Source organism: Phaethon lepturus, unplaced genomic scaffold, assembly GCF_000687285.1.
Source record: "Phaethon lepturus isolate BGI_N335 unplaced genomic scaffold, ASM68728v1 scaffold7508, whole genome shotgun sequence".
Taxonomy (NCBI): Eukaryota; Metazoa; Chordata; class Aves; order Phaethontiformes; family Phaethontidae; genus Phaethon; species Phaethon lepturus.
The window spans coordinates 9210-25038 of NW_010559655.1; the positions used below are offsets into that span (position 1 = coordinate 9210).

Here is a 15829-nt window from a genome sequence, read left to right on the forward strand (position 1 = left end):
TGTACTCCTGGTAAAACAGATTTTTTTTTTTTTAAAGACTGTCATATGTAATTGGTGTGCCTTCATGAAATATAAAATCTGTTCTTGAATAAACTAGTTTTTAGAAACACATCTGTCATTTCTTTTGTTTAATAGTAGTAAACTGAAGCTAATCTTTACAAATGCAGCTGGACGCTTGTTTAAAATTATTTTCCTAGGAAAATGTTTTCTCCTGGTGGATATGGCAGACTCTGAAGTCTTCATTGTTTTTAAAAGGAGTGTCCTAACCAGCTGTTGCCTTGCACTGATAACTGTTTTTTTTTTTTTAAACTCCAAACCCAACCACACAACACTCCACTCCCCAACCCAAAAAACTTTGTAAAATGCTTTCATTTGATAAATTTCCTATTGGTGGCTTCTTTTTTTTTCCCTTGTATGACTGATTTGTTGCTGTCAGGTATTGGACTGTTTCTCCGTTGTTTTTACTCCAGTATTTTGGGGGAGGGAGAAACAAGTGGTGTTTGTGTCTCATGATCTCTCTCTTGGTTCTTTCCTTGCAGTGGACTGTTGGAGGTTCTAAAAACAAAAAAAAGGGGAAAGCGGGTAAGGCAGAGAAGAAAGGAGCCATGAAGAAACAAACAAACAAAGCTGCCTCTTCAGGCAGCTCAGATAAAGACAGCTCGGCTGAGAGCTCAGCACCTGAAGAGGGTAAGATAACACAAGTGCATCTACTTACAGTGTAATTCCAAGTGAAGTTACGCCTTTGTGCATACTGAAGAGTCATGTTAAATGTTGATGTTAGACTACCTTCAAAGAGTTTCCTTTGTGTTATCAGTAGTCTGGAGGACTCTTAAACTTGCCATGTCTTAAAGTGCGTATAATTCGGTATAGCATTGCTGTAAGCACTCCATTACAAACGCAACACTAAATACTGTTTCAGCTGAAGAATGTGTGACATATTTCTTTACTTGACTTTCTCCTGGAAAATTCTTTTCTTCTTTCTAGAGTGTCCCATCTGTAATGTGGGTAGCATTTTCTTTTATTCCCATTGATGTGTTTTCCTTTCACAAACTTCTTGTAATGACAGAGAGATGTATAGTGTTGTATGATGCAAACAGGAGGTTATCTTGCATGCATTTGGTCTGAATTGGAATTCTTGTACATTTATACATATGTGGAAGAAGAAAAATCTTTGCTATAACTTTGTCAGATTTTTTTTTTTTTTTACATGAATGTTGACTGTGTTTCAGTGCTGGGCAAACTTCCTGTGTTCTTTCCTGTTTTCATCATGTCTGTGAAATTTTACAGGTGGTTAGTTGTGATTTCAGTTGATACTAAAAAAAACAAAGTTAAGAAAGAATATGAAGGAGGCTACAATTTTAAGTATATTAAGCACAGCGGAGACAGACCAAAGCATGAAGTGACTGAAACTGTATGTATCAGTGCAGACAAACCAAGGTTTTTCACAGTGTAAGTTTGCAAAGCTGGAAGTTTCCAGAAATACTGAGACCAGAAAGAAAGTAGAAGAATGAATCCTAATGTCTGCTTTTGTGATTTGGTGTAATGTAGGTGAGATAATCAAAGCCCTTGAACTGGAATGAAGTTTAAAGGTGGTGTTACCCGCCAATATTATTGGAGTGTCAGCGGTTTGCTAAGCCCCTGTGTAACTGGGAGGGCTTGTTACAGTAACGGAGCTAGTATCATGGCCTTGTCAGTCCTGAGGGTAGTGTGTTTCAACTTTATCTTGTGATGTAGCGATTCATAGTGTTGCAGTCTTCAAATGACAAATTTTGGTTCTTCAGGTTGCTATAATGAGAAGTATTGGTGGTGGTTAATAGTGGCATTTGAGATGTGCATACACTTACAAAGTTATGGATGTATAAGCAACTTTCGGGGGCATAAGCCTAGAGGCATAGAAATCTAACCTTAAGACCCTCACACACTAGCCAAAAGGCCTCTTAAAATCTGCTTGTTCTACTAAGAATTTTTACTTACAGCCCATTTTGTCTTCACATGTAGTACCACTCATTTTATCATTTTTTAGCATGCATATCTTACAGTAATAAACTAAACCCAAGAGGAAATACTTCTCATTATATGTATGCTTTTAGTATAGCGGAAGAAGGGTGTAAAAATTCATTCTTGATATACTTTACTAACATGCTACAATGAAGTGGTTGGGCTTTGCCCCAGTTGCATTTCACTGCCTTGTATTTTTGTTTTTAGGAGAAGTCTCTGACTCAGAAAGCAACAGCTCCTCATCTAGCTCAGATTCAGATTCTTCATCTGAAGATGAGGAATTCCATGATGGCTATGGAGAAGATCTGATGGGAGATGAAGAAGACCGAGCTCGACTGGAACAAATGACAGAAAAGGAGAGAGAGCAGGAGCTGTTTAACCGGATAGAGAAAAGAGAAGTGCTAAAGAGAAGGTGAATTTTTTATCTGTTGATATTTAGTAGCAAATTCATAGAGGCTGCATGGAGAGTATGCTGACTGTGCTCTCATGCTTGGGGTCCAAGTGTTCAGCACTATAAAGTGAATTAAGCTTCATTGTAGATTTTTTTGTGTAAACTGTCCTTGTAGCTAACTGAGAAGCACGCAGCAGGAATTCTCTGTGTTCTTGTAAAAGTCAGTTTCTGAAAGTTTCTCAGATATTGAATACATGTGGTTCTGTCAGCTACTGTTGTAGCCATATTACTGCTTCACACACTAGATGCCAGACAGTCAGAAGGACTGCTTTCTCTTCTGTCTTCTTTGTATTAGCTGTCACACGCTGATACTTTGGAAAAAGGCGAAGTGTAAGGTGTGTATGAGCTTCTGGAATTTTTCAGAAAACAATGGTGAAGCACAGAAGTGTTAGGGTTGCCTGTGTATGGGTGTGAAGCTGGTTGGGGCCCTAATAGAAGAGAGAGACATTGTAATGAGGAGTGGTGTTGGATATCTTATTTTCAAGGGATAGTTTGTGGATTTCTGCCTTAGGTGGTATGGTTTTGTTTGTTACTGTAATGCTGTCCTGTCAGGCAGCTTCCTTGTCGTAAAGGTATTTTTATTCCCACATGTCTTAAAAGGAAAGATTTGGCACATGTGGGACAAGTTTTCTCCAGTTTCTTCCCTCTTCAGTGACTTCTCTCTTTTCTCACTTGTTGAGAAATTCCTCTAAGAGGAGTGATACCTGTTGAGTAAATCATGTCAATGCAAGATACTGTCAGACTGTCCATTTGTCCAAGCCATAGCTCGAGCCCTGACTGTCTGTGGTTTTAATACTACTTTCAGTGTCTTCTCTAGTCTGCTGCTCTCCTCAAAGGGATCAGAATGAGTGAAAGATGGGATTTAGATCAGGTAGAAGGACAGCATATTTTTTAATTTCATTCACCGTTCCGTGTAACTGAATGTCTGCCGTTTAGAATGAACGCTGCAGAATACTTGATACAAACAAGCTAAGCAATCTAAGCTTGAGTTACTGATTTAATCTTAAACAAGTTTGTCCTGTTCTATGTAAAGGGGTTGGGAGGTAGAACTAAGGGGGTGGTGGAAGGGGTAGTTATTTAACTTTATGGTAAGTTGAATCTTTCAAAATGCTGTCTAGCTCTTTGTATGTACATTGTGCTGTGAGTTCGTTTGGATTACAGCAGGCATTGCGTCTGATACAATGCCTGTGCCCTGTGTGTTATGCTTCATGCTAAAGGCATAAAGGGCTACAAGCTCATCTGGCACTTCAGTTTCTTGTCTACAAAATCCAAGTGTAAAGGACTGAAGAAGAATTGACTGTGTAATATGTATGTGGGTAACACATTTTGAATTTCAGTTTTTGGAAGTTTAAGTAATTTTTTTTTTCTTGTGTTTGTCCATATGCACACTTCACTAAAGCAATGACCACTCCATGGTGCAGTGGAATCTCAGTCACAGGATAGTTCCAGTGAAATCACTACCCTTCTGAATACAGTGGCTGAAAATAAGATGTCAGGGTGACACATTTAGTGAACGTAGAAATGGAAGTGCCTAAATTGGGCTGCAGAAACTGCCTGAGTTTGACTGGAATGTAGCTGCTGAAGGAAGACTCACTGTGACTTCTTTGCAGTTGTTCTTAAACAGACCAGGGCCAGCTGAAAGGCGGACTTCAAGCATGAAAAAATTAGCATGATAGTGGCTTTAAGCAGCCAATTTTTTAGCTGTTGAGATTCAAATTATGAGAAATAGCCAATTGTTTTTAGAGGTGGAGGCAGCATGCATTGGTTACTACACTGGCAAAGATGAAGATGGAGTAAGAACAGATTGAGGGGGAGTAGCCATAACTATGTGGTCTCCTCAGCCGTTTAGGTTAGCTGTCTGTAAGACTGCACTTTTCAATGCTCCATTTTTCTTCACCTTATTTTTCTTAGGTAAGGAAGGAGATGGGAATGGGAGACAGGATAGCATTAGAGGGTTATCCATCTGAGACAAGCAGTGGAAGTGTTCCTTACTGCCTACTAACAACTTAAGCTGAGATAGCATCTGAGCGGTACTTTGTGCACTCAGGGAGAGAGCATTCTTTCATAATTCTTTTTGTTTTAATATCTGCTACTAGATTTGAAATAAAGAAGAAACTAAAAACAGCAAAAAAGAAAGAAAAGAAAGAGAAAAAGAAAAAGCAAGAGGAAGAGCAGGAGAAGAAGAAACTCACACAGATCCAGGAGTCCCAGGTAGGAAATGAAACTGTCCGTAGTAACAAACCCTTTTCCCTTGGCAACAGGAGATCGGATGCTGCCTCTCTCTGCCCCTAATGTTTTCTCTTAATGTCAAACAGTGTGGTAAGCAGGTCAGAGTTTAGTTCATTTATATGCTCAAGCTATTTTTAGCCTTTCCAGTTTATGTAAAGAAATGAACATCTTTGGCCTGCTGAGGGGTGCACTCCTTTTAATGAATAATGCAAAGTTGCCGCTCTATCTAGAGCTGCTGTGATAGGCCTCCCATATGAGAACAAGAAAGCAACCTTTTGCAGTTCCTTTAGCCAAACTTCTGTCATTCAGTCTGAAACATTACATACGCAGTCTTTCTTGCAAGTGAAAGTTAGAGAGAGCAAAAAAATGTTCAGCTGTCATCTTAATTATTTTGCATGCACATATAATGGAAAGAATGCTTGGTTTCTACTGATAGGGGTGTCAAAGAAAACTTGAATGCTAGGAGGAACAGAAGTAGTTCTATAGTTTTTCTACCTCTAGAAGAAAGAGGATAATACCAGTTTTTGGGGTGAGGCCTCTGTAACTGAACTATAGTTTCAAATGGCTGAACTGGCTGTAGCTTTAAATGGTTAAGATCCTGCTCTTAACTATTTATAGAGTCTGGGTAGATAGGCTTCTAGAACTGGATGGGATTCATCTTGCCTAACTTTAGCCATCTAAGAACTAGCTGACTGTTTGCACTTCTTGTTGCCTCTGTCTTTGTGCAATGGTGGAGGGCATCTCCAGCTGGCAATTTACTCCATGTTATTTTCAAGTGAAATAGATGTTTAACACTTAAATCAAATTAGGTGAGATGAGTTTTCCCTTAAGCACATATTAAGCAGAGTGAATCTCTTCTCCCTACCCCTCTCAACTCCATATATGTACATGTGTGTATATACTTACAGAGTATATATATATAAAATACATAATGTGTAGATGCATATACATATATGTGTATATATAAAAGGATCTTATGAAGAGAAATTACTTCAACTTACTTCAAATGACTGTCTCTTATGCTTATTATATAATCTGCTGTCTGTGCTACCTGATATTCCAGATAGACCTGTTAGAAACGGAAAATATTAGAACATTTGCAACATTTAAGATTTGGATCCATATTGAAGATTTTACACACAAATTTTTCTGCTCTAAGTATTTTTTAACGTAACTTTTCTCTTGGGTACTGAATGAGAAGAAGCGCCTTGATTTGGCCTTGCAGAAGAAGCAAATGAGAAGAATATTCATCCAATTTTTCCTCATTACTTGTTAGTTGCATAATTACTTCCATTTTATTTCTCTAGTCCTTTTTAACTTTAAGGAGGAGTTTTGAGACTGAAAATTGGTGGCAGAAATGTTGAAGCATAAATATGTTCATTATTTTTGATATGAAGTAGAAAAAAGAAATATGCTTTAGAATGGATTTCCTTTTCCCTAGCCTCCGTAAAAACGAACTTGTAAAAAACTGATTTTAAAATAGAGTTTGTTAGTAGTTTCTGTTTGAAAAGTTTTCGAAGTGTGCAAACAGTTTTTTTGTAATGCATTTCAATTTATGGATTGCACTTGGTTTTGAGGGACTTTCTATGCATGTTTTTAGGTCATGTCACATAACAAAGAGCGGCGATCAAAGCGGGATGAGAAGCTTGACAAGAAATCTCAGGCAATGGAGGAGCTAAAAGCAGAAAGAGAGAAAAGGAAGAACAGAACAGGTATGAAAGTGTGTTGCTATTGCTACAATTTTTGAGGCATTATTACAGCCTTCTAAAAGTGTTACTTCCTGTTTCTAATTGATGCAATAATCCTACACCTTGGAGTGAATGAATTCCATGCCTGTGTTTTCCTTGGTCTTTTGTGCAACATGACCACCTAGGGTATTGTTTGGCACCACTGGTGCTTTGTTCCTCTCCCCCGCCCCTCCCCAGAATGGACTGAAAACAAAGCAAACCTTCATCACAGTCTGTTGGATGGCACTTAGTAATGTTTAGTTCATATATTTGAATCGGTGACTTAGATTCTGTTACTTAACCTCTGAACCATCTAGACTGTGTTTATTGTACTTGCTACCTTGTCTACATTTGCTTGTTTCTTCACTGGCACATCATCTTGTCTGTCTTGCCACAGACGTTTGATGCAACCCTTTTTGTTACTCTGCTAGGTTTTACTGTGGTCCTCTCCAAACATGTTATTTTTCAAGGAAAAAAAAACCCCACCTCAATGAGTTGTCTGATCATAAATTGAAGGCTATATTTCTTGTATATCCAGTTGTTATGCCCATCTTGTATTGCTATGTGCAGTCAAGTTGAGAGACTGAAGATAAGTACAACTGAGATTTAAGATGCTTTTAAATACTTCGATTTCTCTTTGAATATATACAATAGAGTGCTTAGCTTACTAGTGGATTTGAACATGTGACACTTGTATCCAGTGTAAAATGAACAGCTATCTGCCTCTCTTTTTTTTAACCAGTAAAGTTTCAGCTCCAAAAGGAATCTTTCATACAAAATTTACAGCTTGCTTTTCCTTGTGCACTGTCCTCCTTCCTACAGCTGAATTGCTTGCAAAAAAACAGCCATTAAAAACTAGTGAAGTATACTCTGATGATGAAGAGGAGGAGGAGGATGATAAATCTAGTGAGAAAAGTGATCGCTCATCCAGATCCTCATCCTCTGATGAAGAAGAAGAGTAAGTAGTAAACACAGGACTATGATCACTTGTAAGTGTGCGTTCAGAAACAGAGATCCACTTTATGTAGACACATGATGTTTTACAGGATTGTTTGGAGGCAGTTCAGTGTCGCTAAAGTGGTTTTGCCTCTGGGCACACTTGCATTGCTCAGATTTGAGTCCTTGGCTTCTGTATCATGGTGCATGGGACTGATTTACCTTGTATGGGTTTGCAGCTTCAGTTCCCTGCTGTTACCTGTAGCCCCATTTACTGTTGTTTACTGATTTGTTTAGTTCTACAGCTTAGCAGCTGCAGAACCCTGACATATTAGCAGAGCAGAGATATGTGCTGGCTTATCTTAAAGTATTGGTCTATATATAAATTGCCTTGATGTGTGAGTCTTTCTGCTTTGTGGTAGCAGGGGCAGTGCATAACAAGTCTGAGACTTCACATTAAGCCTTTCTCATGAATGCTAAATTCATATATCTACGGTCAACTAGTGCGTGATGAATCATTCCTTTTACTGGTAACTTAAATAGTTGACACTCACACTGCACCTTGCTCAGTGCCCCTTTTTTGGTGATTATGTCTCTGCTTTATTCCTTTTCACCTTTCCCAATCAGGAAAGAAGAAATTCCTCCTAAGTCCCAGCCAGTGTCCTTGCCTGAAGAACTGAACCGAGTACGGTTATCACGACACAAGCTGGAACGCTGGTGTCATATGCCCTTCTTTGCCAAGACAGTTACTGGCTGCTTTGTCCGTATTGGCATTGGAAATCACAACAGCAAACCTGTTTATCGGGTGAGTTTAGTTCCAAGGGATTTAGTTCTTCTTATAGTGCTGTAATATTATATTTGCAGCTTAGCAATTCTTGGGTACCTGTGATTGTTTCCGTGGTTAATATAAAAAGATTGCTTATAACCAGAAAATGTAACTGCTGCCAAAGAAGCGGAGGAGACTGGTTTAAAAATAAATAAATCTATGGGACCAGCTAGGTGAAGAGATATATTTAGCAAGAGAGAGAGCGCACTAACAAAGGCTGTTCTTCCAGCTTTGGTTCATGCTGTCTTGTCTCATTATTTGTATTGCAAACTAGAGTTCAGGACTCTGCTTTGACCAAGTAAGGATGAGTAACATTCACTCCTTGTTTCTGGGAATGTTCCCAAGTTATTGCATGGTCTTGCTTCTTTTTTACAGTGTTTCTAGTATTACAGTGTGCATCAAAGGAGAAGGTAGTTGAGAACAGTTTTGTTTTTATGTCTCATTGCTGTAACTGCACAATCATAGGATGCAATAATATTCTCTAAAATTGCATTAAAAAATTCCCCAGAGGGGCTGTGTTTACTATGTGAGCAAAACTGATGTGTTTACATTATCCCAAACCAGTGTTAATTGAAAAGGAAATAGGGGAAGTAGGAAAGTGTACACCATTTGGTCAGGAAAGCAGAACTGAGAAGATAGAAAAACTTCATCAAGCATTCAGGTGGTATAATTTGTCAACTCAAAGGTGATGCATGAAACAACTAATTCAATACCTGATAATGTACACTGTCTTGCTTTCCTTGGTATAGTTAGAACTGTTAGTTAGATTAAGGTTTTTGATCTCTAGTGAAAAGGCTTGAATACGCCAGGTATATTCCAGGAACACAAAAAAAACGCCGCTTGCATCCTTCCTTTTGTGTATTTTACTCTGTGATATAGGTTGCAGAAATAACTGGTGTGGTAGAGACTGCAAAGGTTTACCAGCTTGGTGGTACCCGGACAAACAAAGGATTACAGTTGCGGTAAGATACCAAAGTAATCCTCATCCGTTCATGAATTGGTGTCCTTTTCATAGCAAATAATGTTCTGTGTGTGGTTTGGAGATGAGAGCTAAAAAGCAGATTGGGCCTTGCTGTGCTGCTTACTGCTAGAATGTTGAAGTTGGGTTTGTTTGGGGTTTTTTTCCCCTTGGGCATAGTGATGATTATTTAAAAAACAAACAAACAACAACAAAAAAAAACCAAACCAAAAAAAAAACCACAACAACTTATGCCGGGACTTGTGATTGTATTGACATCTGAGCAATTAATTTGTGTTAGTAACCCATGATTGTTTGTATGTGCCTCTTGAGCTTTGCAATACTCTTTTTTTTATATCTTTTCTCCACTGTTGTTATAATCAGATGTTAGAAATATGTATCATTTGAAGGTGTATGTGATTGGGTCTGGCATACATGTTACAACATAAAATGGTATTTTGGAGGGAAGAAGCTGAGTGTAGCACCAGATTTCTCAGTTGTTCTTACAGCCTTTTTAAGGATCATGAGGTGAAGGTTAACAGTTAAAATACAAAACATCCTGGTGAGATCAGACAAGAAGACATTAACTGTTTGGGAGAAACAGGAAGGCATGTGGAGAATGCACATGGGTGCAAGTATGGGGTAAAAAAAGTCTTCTTTAAATCCATTGTGATGTTCAATAACTTGTTGGGCTACCTTCGGAGAGAGCTTCATGCTTTGAGTAAAATTTACACCATGGCAACTAATTTTAGTATTGGCTACTAGCAGTATAGTAGTTCAGCTGGTAGTGCCAAAAGTAGTGCTCTGCAGAAAATGTTTAGGGATTTCTGGCTTGTGACTGGCCAACAAATAAAAAATTAGGTAGGGGTTGGCTCCGACATTGTATAGTTCAGTACTGCTTAAAGGTTATTTCTACTGGTCCAAACATGAAGGAGCTTTGTGTTTCCAAAGATCATGCCATGGGTCACCAAATAAGGTATGTAAGGTTTAGGTGTGAGCGGTGTCTGTTTCTGTTTCCTCCTGAGGATTTTACTGCCACGACTGAACGACTGTTTCCTGCAGACTCACTGTCTAGTATTCCTTTGCATTACTACTAATAGCTGATGTAGGCTCCTGAACTGTGGCTGACCTAACTGAAGTTAGGAATAGATAGCATGTGAGCCACAAGAGTTGCCTTACTCTTACTGTCTGGTTTTGGGCTTCTTGAATCAGTTTCCACTTACAGATCCAAGATCACAGCTCTGTACCGTCAGAGGGGGATGTTGTTACATTTTCTTGTTGCAGGCATGGCAGTGATTCACGTGTGTTTCGTTTGGAGTTTGTCTCAAATCAGGAATTTACTGAAAGTGAGTTTATGAAGTGGAAGGAAGCGGTAAGTTTGCCAGACTTCAGTTTCTTCTTAGCAGTCTTCTGCCAAGGATACTTTAAGTGGAAAGTAACCTTTTTGTCTCTTGTGTTTAGATGTTCTCTGCTGGGATGCAGCTACCCACACTAGATGAGATAAACAAGAAGGAAGTATCCATCAAAGAAGCTCTCAACTACAAGTTTAATGATCAGGACATTGAGGAGGTAAACAGTGCGTTGTAGTGAGGTTGCAGCAGTGCTTAAAGGTGACAGGAACTCGTGGAGTACAGCACTAGCTGTTACAAAGCAAAATGATCATGGTATTTGCTTCCTAAGAAGAAAATAAAAGGCTCAAAATGAAGCTGCATAACTGGATAGCATAGCTTGGTGATTCAGCTGTTGTTTGGTGTTTACTCCGGCTTTACTTCATCCTTTGTGCCCTGTTACCTCCTCTTGAACTTGTGTTGTGGAGCTCTGAACTCCTAACCTGAGTATGGCAACTTAGTTCTCAGGTTCCAAAAAGCTAACAGCATCATCATAGATGCATTTATCACAGTTTCTGCAGTTTAATCCTTGCTTAATACTGACCAAATGTGATTAGCATCAGATTTTTGTAGGTCGTAAGTGAGGGGGATGGAGCTGTAACTCATTACCGAGTCACAAATTAAAAAATGCAGCAGAGAAAGAGCATGAGTAAAATTCTGTGGCAGTAAGTACATTTCTTAGGTGATACTGATCTGTTGCTTCTACTGTCCAAGTATTGAAACAGGCACTTGATATTTGCGTATTCTTGCTGTTTCCTTTGCATCTTACAGATTGTGAAAGAGAAGGAAAGGTTCAGAAAAGCACCTCCAAATTACGCTATGAAGAAAACTCAGCTGTTAAAGGAGAAGGTGAGAGATGAGATGATGCCTGCAAGCTTAATGCAGTCTTTGATTTTGAAGAACTGGAGCTCATCTGGATTTTGGCGGTAGTCAGCAGTAAGCTCGACTTTAACTATGCAGCTAAAAGGTGGATCTCAAGGTTCATTGCTGGGTTCAGAATGCTTAGAACCCGGTTAAAGCTGTTCCATTATTTTTCTAAGATCAATTGCCAACAATTACAGCTGTCTCTTCTTGTGTCCTTTAAACAATAAAAGTTGTGTTAAATTGTCTTTTACTCGGGGGTGACTGAATTGTCACTTTATGGCCAGCAATTTATATTGAAAAGAATACATTGCTGAAAGATGTACTTGCCACTGAACTGTTTCACATATAGACCTTCTGGAACAAATAGGCCTAACAGTGCTGAGAAGCCAAAGCCAAGAAGTCGAGTAAACAAGCAGTCTTAAGTATCTCTGAAGATAAGCATAGACATAACAAGTTTTGTTTGTTTTTATTTGTGCAGTTCTCTTTCAAAACATTCGTGCTTCATATACAGTAAAAACGAAGAGTTTGTATTAATTTTTAGTTCTGCATTCTTTGGCATAACTGTATTGTTTGGCCATAATTTTACAGTGCAGGAATATGGAAATTGTTTTCCATTGCAGAAGAGTGCAATTGCTTTTTGTTGTCACCAGGTGGCACAATAACCTACTGTTGCTGTTCCTGGTGGTGAGGATTCTCAAACTCCCGGAAACAAGTGGCAACTGACAGTTGTAGAAATAATAATTCTTTTCCTGAGCCGGTAGATAGTGATACTAAATTTTAATCAAACCTGTGACTTAAATCCTCTAACTGACTTGCCCTCCTTATGCTGGGACTAGTGTTCCTACATCTTCCTTAGGTTAAGGTAGGTTTTCAGGGTTCTTCAGAGAAAGAAGTCCTGTTTGCCTTGAGCTGTAAGGAGAGTTTAGGTCTTTGTCCTACAATGCAGGGTAGAATATTTGCAACTGGTATAGGGTTAGCTGGCTGATTCATGGGTCTGTCCCTCATTTCTCTGACTAGCTCTGTGGTAGAGAGTAGTGCCTAACAAGTTACTGTTTGGTTGAAGGCTATGGCTGAGGACTTGGGGGACCAAGATAAGGCCAAACAGATTCAAGATCAGCTTAATGAACTTGAAGAGAGAGCAGAGGCCCTGGATCGTCAACGAACAAAAAACATTTCTGCAATCAGGTAAGAAGCAGATATTGGGAGTTGCGATAGGACAAGGGGTAATGGTTTTAAACTGAAAGAGAGTAGATTTAGACTAGGTATAAGGAAAAATTTTTCACAGTGAGGGTGGTGAAACCCTGGCACAGGTTGCCCAGAGAGGTGGTAGATGCCTCATCCCTGGAAACATTCCAGGTCAGGCTGGAGAGGGCTCTGAGCAACCTGGTCTTGTTGAAGATGTCCCTGCTCATTGCAGGGAGGTTGGATTAAATGACCTTTAAAGGTCCCTTCCAACCCAAAGATTCCATGATTCTATGAATTGTCTTTCTTAAAGAAAGAAAGAATCAATCAAAATATACAGACAAGGGAAACTAATGCAGTAGTGGATTAACGGCAAGATTTTGTTTCTTCTTTCCTGTACAATATATTGATAGAATATGTATCATAATGGCTCTATTAGTGTTTGCCTATCTTAACTGAATGACAGATACAAGGAAGTGAAAATTGTCAAAAATGTAAACTCTTCCATATACCCTAGATAGCATTTGCGTTGCAATAAGAGTAATTTGTGGTCAAGATGAAGCTGCAAGAATGATGTCAGGCTTTTTGCTGTGTAGGAATTGATAAATGACAGTCACTTTCTCTCCCTCACCTTCCTTTTTTTCCTTTCTGCAGTTACATCAACCAGAGAAATAGAGAGTGGAATATCGTTGAGTCTGAGAAGGCTCTTGTGGTAAATAGCGCTGAATTAATACTTCTGTACAAGTAGAGATTAAATGATGCAAAGGGGGATAATTGCATGGTGACGTTAAGTTTTTTAATGATCCATAAAGTCTTTAATATAGGCAAATGACATGATTTTAAAGCAGATTGCTTTATACTTTTGATCAATTCAATTATCAGCAGATTAATGACTGTAATAGTGACAGTGAATTTTGTATGGGAAAGAAATCAGGAAGGAGACATCAGAGAATAAAATAGTAAAGGAAATATTCAAGTCTCTTCAGTGGCACTGCTATTAAGGAAAAGTTAAGCTTCTTAACAAATGGCTAAACCTTAACTATCCTGAGAGTAGTGCGCCTATTTTCTGTGTTATGTTCAATACAGTTTTGCCCTGTGAAGCACAGGACTGTGGGTGTGTCAAAATCTTTCTTATCTGTAATGCTGTTGCTGGTTTTCCTCTGACCTTGATGCTATATAGCTGATGAGTGCTTGCACGGATGGGGTGCTGTAGAAGGATTTAGAAAGGTGCAAGTAGCTAACTCTGCAAAACCATGTGCTTTTTCTTCTTCAGGCTGAAAGTCACAGCATGAAAAACCAGCAAATGGACCCCTTTACTAGGCGGCAGTGCAAGCCCACAATAGTGTCTAATGTGAGTGTAATACTTAAGTTCAGTTGAGGTGATTTGCAGAGAAACAGAAACTAATGTAATGCAGAGAGTAGGATGGAAAATGTTGTGTTCATTCCCAACTGTGCCATATGCTATTAATGCTCCAGGTGCCAGGGTGACATAGTTGAGTGAGATCCTGGTCTCACTATCCCAAAAGAGGGGAAAAAGCAAATTTTTTTTAATGCAAAGTGTGAAGGACATAAGTGATGTGGGTATGTACATGGATAAGCAACTGTGGTTTAGACTTCTGTAGTGAATTATTCTATGTGGAATTACTCAGATTTAGTTAGCACTGGGGAGACAGTTTGGGGAGACAGTGGAGTTTCACTTCTATTTATTTGAAACTTTCCAAGAAGTTCTGTGAAAGGAGAAAGGAGACCACACATTTTGAGCCTGTGGTGGATAAAGTAGTTTAACACAAACTTCCCCCGTGATACTGTGGCAAAACCTGCTACTGCAGTCCCTAGCTGTATAAATGATGGATAGCAAGGTGATCAGCTCCTACTTCTAAGCAATATGGCTTTGTTGAAGCCTGTTCTGGTATAGTATACAGTCCTGGTATCCATACTTGAAAACTAGTCAGGTTGGCTTTCGTCAGTCTCCACAAACTGGCAAGGAAATAGAAAAGGAATTTTATTGCAGGGCTTGAATTAAAAAAAATTTCTGAAATAACTCTATTAGAAAAGAATCATAACTGAGTAGCTTTATTATGGTAGACAACTATTATGTAAAGAAAATAGTCTTCTAAAGAATTCTGTCTAGTAGAGTGCTTCAGCCAGAAATGTAAGCTGAAGGCAAATAAATCTAACAATAGTGTTAAGACTAGTCATGGGAGCAAACCATATCAACAGAAAATGTATTTCTCAGTTCCTCAAAGAAAGACTTTGAAGGATAACTTTTACTTTGTTACTGTCAGGTGCATTACACAGGTATCAGGATGATTATAGTTGTCTCTTGAGATCCTGAAGATTGGGCTAACTGATCTACAGCCTCTTAATGGTTTTAGGTTCATGGACGTGAGTGCTGCTTTAACAAAATGGCAGTATAGTTTTCACCAATTTAAATAGTGATTGTTTTTCTGTCTTTTCTCCCCCTCTGCAGTCCAGAGATCCTGCTGTCCAAGCTGCCATCCTTGCCCAGCTAAATGCAAAATACGGGTCTGGTGTATTACCAGATGCTCCAAAGGACATGAGTAAGGCAAGTTTCCGTTTCTGTCCCTGTTATGTTCCTCCCACTATCACCGTTTTGCTCTAGAAACTTATGACTAACAGTTGATGCGCATGCTTCAGTTCTAGAAATAGATATGCTGTAGGGCATTATCATAGAAAAGAAACAGCTTTTTCTTTCTTGGGGAAAGAAAATTAAGTTTCTCTATCAGTATGAAAGCTAAACTAAGTATGTTTGTGACAGAGGTGGGGGGAAGAAGCTTTTTTATCTCTGTTTATACGGACAGATAAGGGTTGAAGACTTAACCTGCTGTTTTTATTTCAGGGTCAAGGGAAGGATAAAGATGTGAACTCTAAATCAGCCAGTGACCTCTCAGAAGATCTTTTCAAAGTACATGACTTTGATGTAAAGATTGATCTTCAGGTTCCCAGTTCAGGTAGGTGTTCCAGCTGACCTTGAGGATGTGATTGTCCAGCTCATTATGGTAGAGCTCACTTCTTCCAGAGTAGTTCTTTCAAAATCATTGGTGGGCTTTTGAAAATGGGAGCAAAGACTCTGTGTGTGTTGTCTTGGCAAGTATCTTGAACTGAGGAGAGGGGTATGTGTGCTAGTGACATCCATTGAGAAAACAAGAACAACTGTATTGTTTGACTGAAAACCTGTATATCCCCATATCCTTGCTCCAAATGCCTAGGGAGAAAAGGAGGTAATGAGTGTTTTCTGATACGCTCTTC

The 15829-nt window shown here is 39.0% G+C and overlaps 1 protein-coding gene across 1 annotated transcript in view; it reads left to right on the forward strand.

Moving 5' to 3' along the window:
* Positions 1-540: 540 nt before the first annotated feature.
* The window catches only part of RTF1 (Rtf1, Paf1/RNA polymerase II complex component, homolog (S. cerevisiae)), a 17647-nt gene continuing 2358 nt past the window's right edge, over positions 541-15829 (forward strand). Inside the window, exons 1-15 of the mRNA XM_010293424.1 lie at positions 541-687; positions 2206-2410; positions 4546-4660; positions 6279-6390; positions 7228-7363; positions 7969-8146; positions 9047-9129; positions 10410-10497; positions 10587-10694; positions 11285-11362; positions 12441-12562; positions 13214-13271; positions 13833-13910; positions 15030-15125; positions 15420-15531. Coding sequence (XP_010291726.1) covers positions 606-687; positions 2206-2410; positions 4546-4660; positions 6279-6390; positions 7228-7363; positions 7969-8146; positions 9047-9129; positions 10410-10497; positions 10587-10694; positions 11285-11362; positions 12441-12562; positions 13214-13271; positions 13833-13910; positions 15030-15125; positions 15420-15531 — 1651 coding nt within the window. The 5' untranslated portion in view covers positions 541-605. The remainder of the gene's footprint in view (positions 688-2205; positions 2411-4545; positions 4661-6278; positions 6391-7227; positions 7364-7968; positions 8147-9046; positions 9130-10409; positions 10498-10586; positions 10695-11284; positions 11363-12440; positions 12563-13213; positions 13272-13832; positions 13911-15029; positions 15126-15419; positions 15532-15829) is intronic.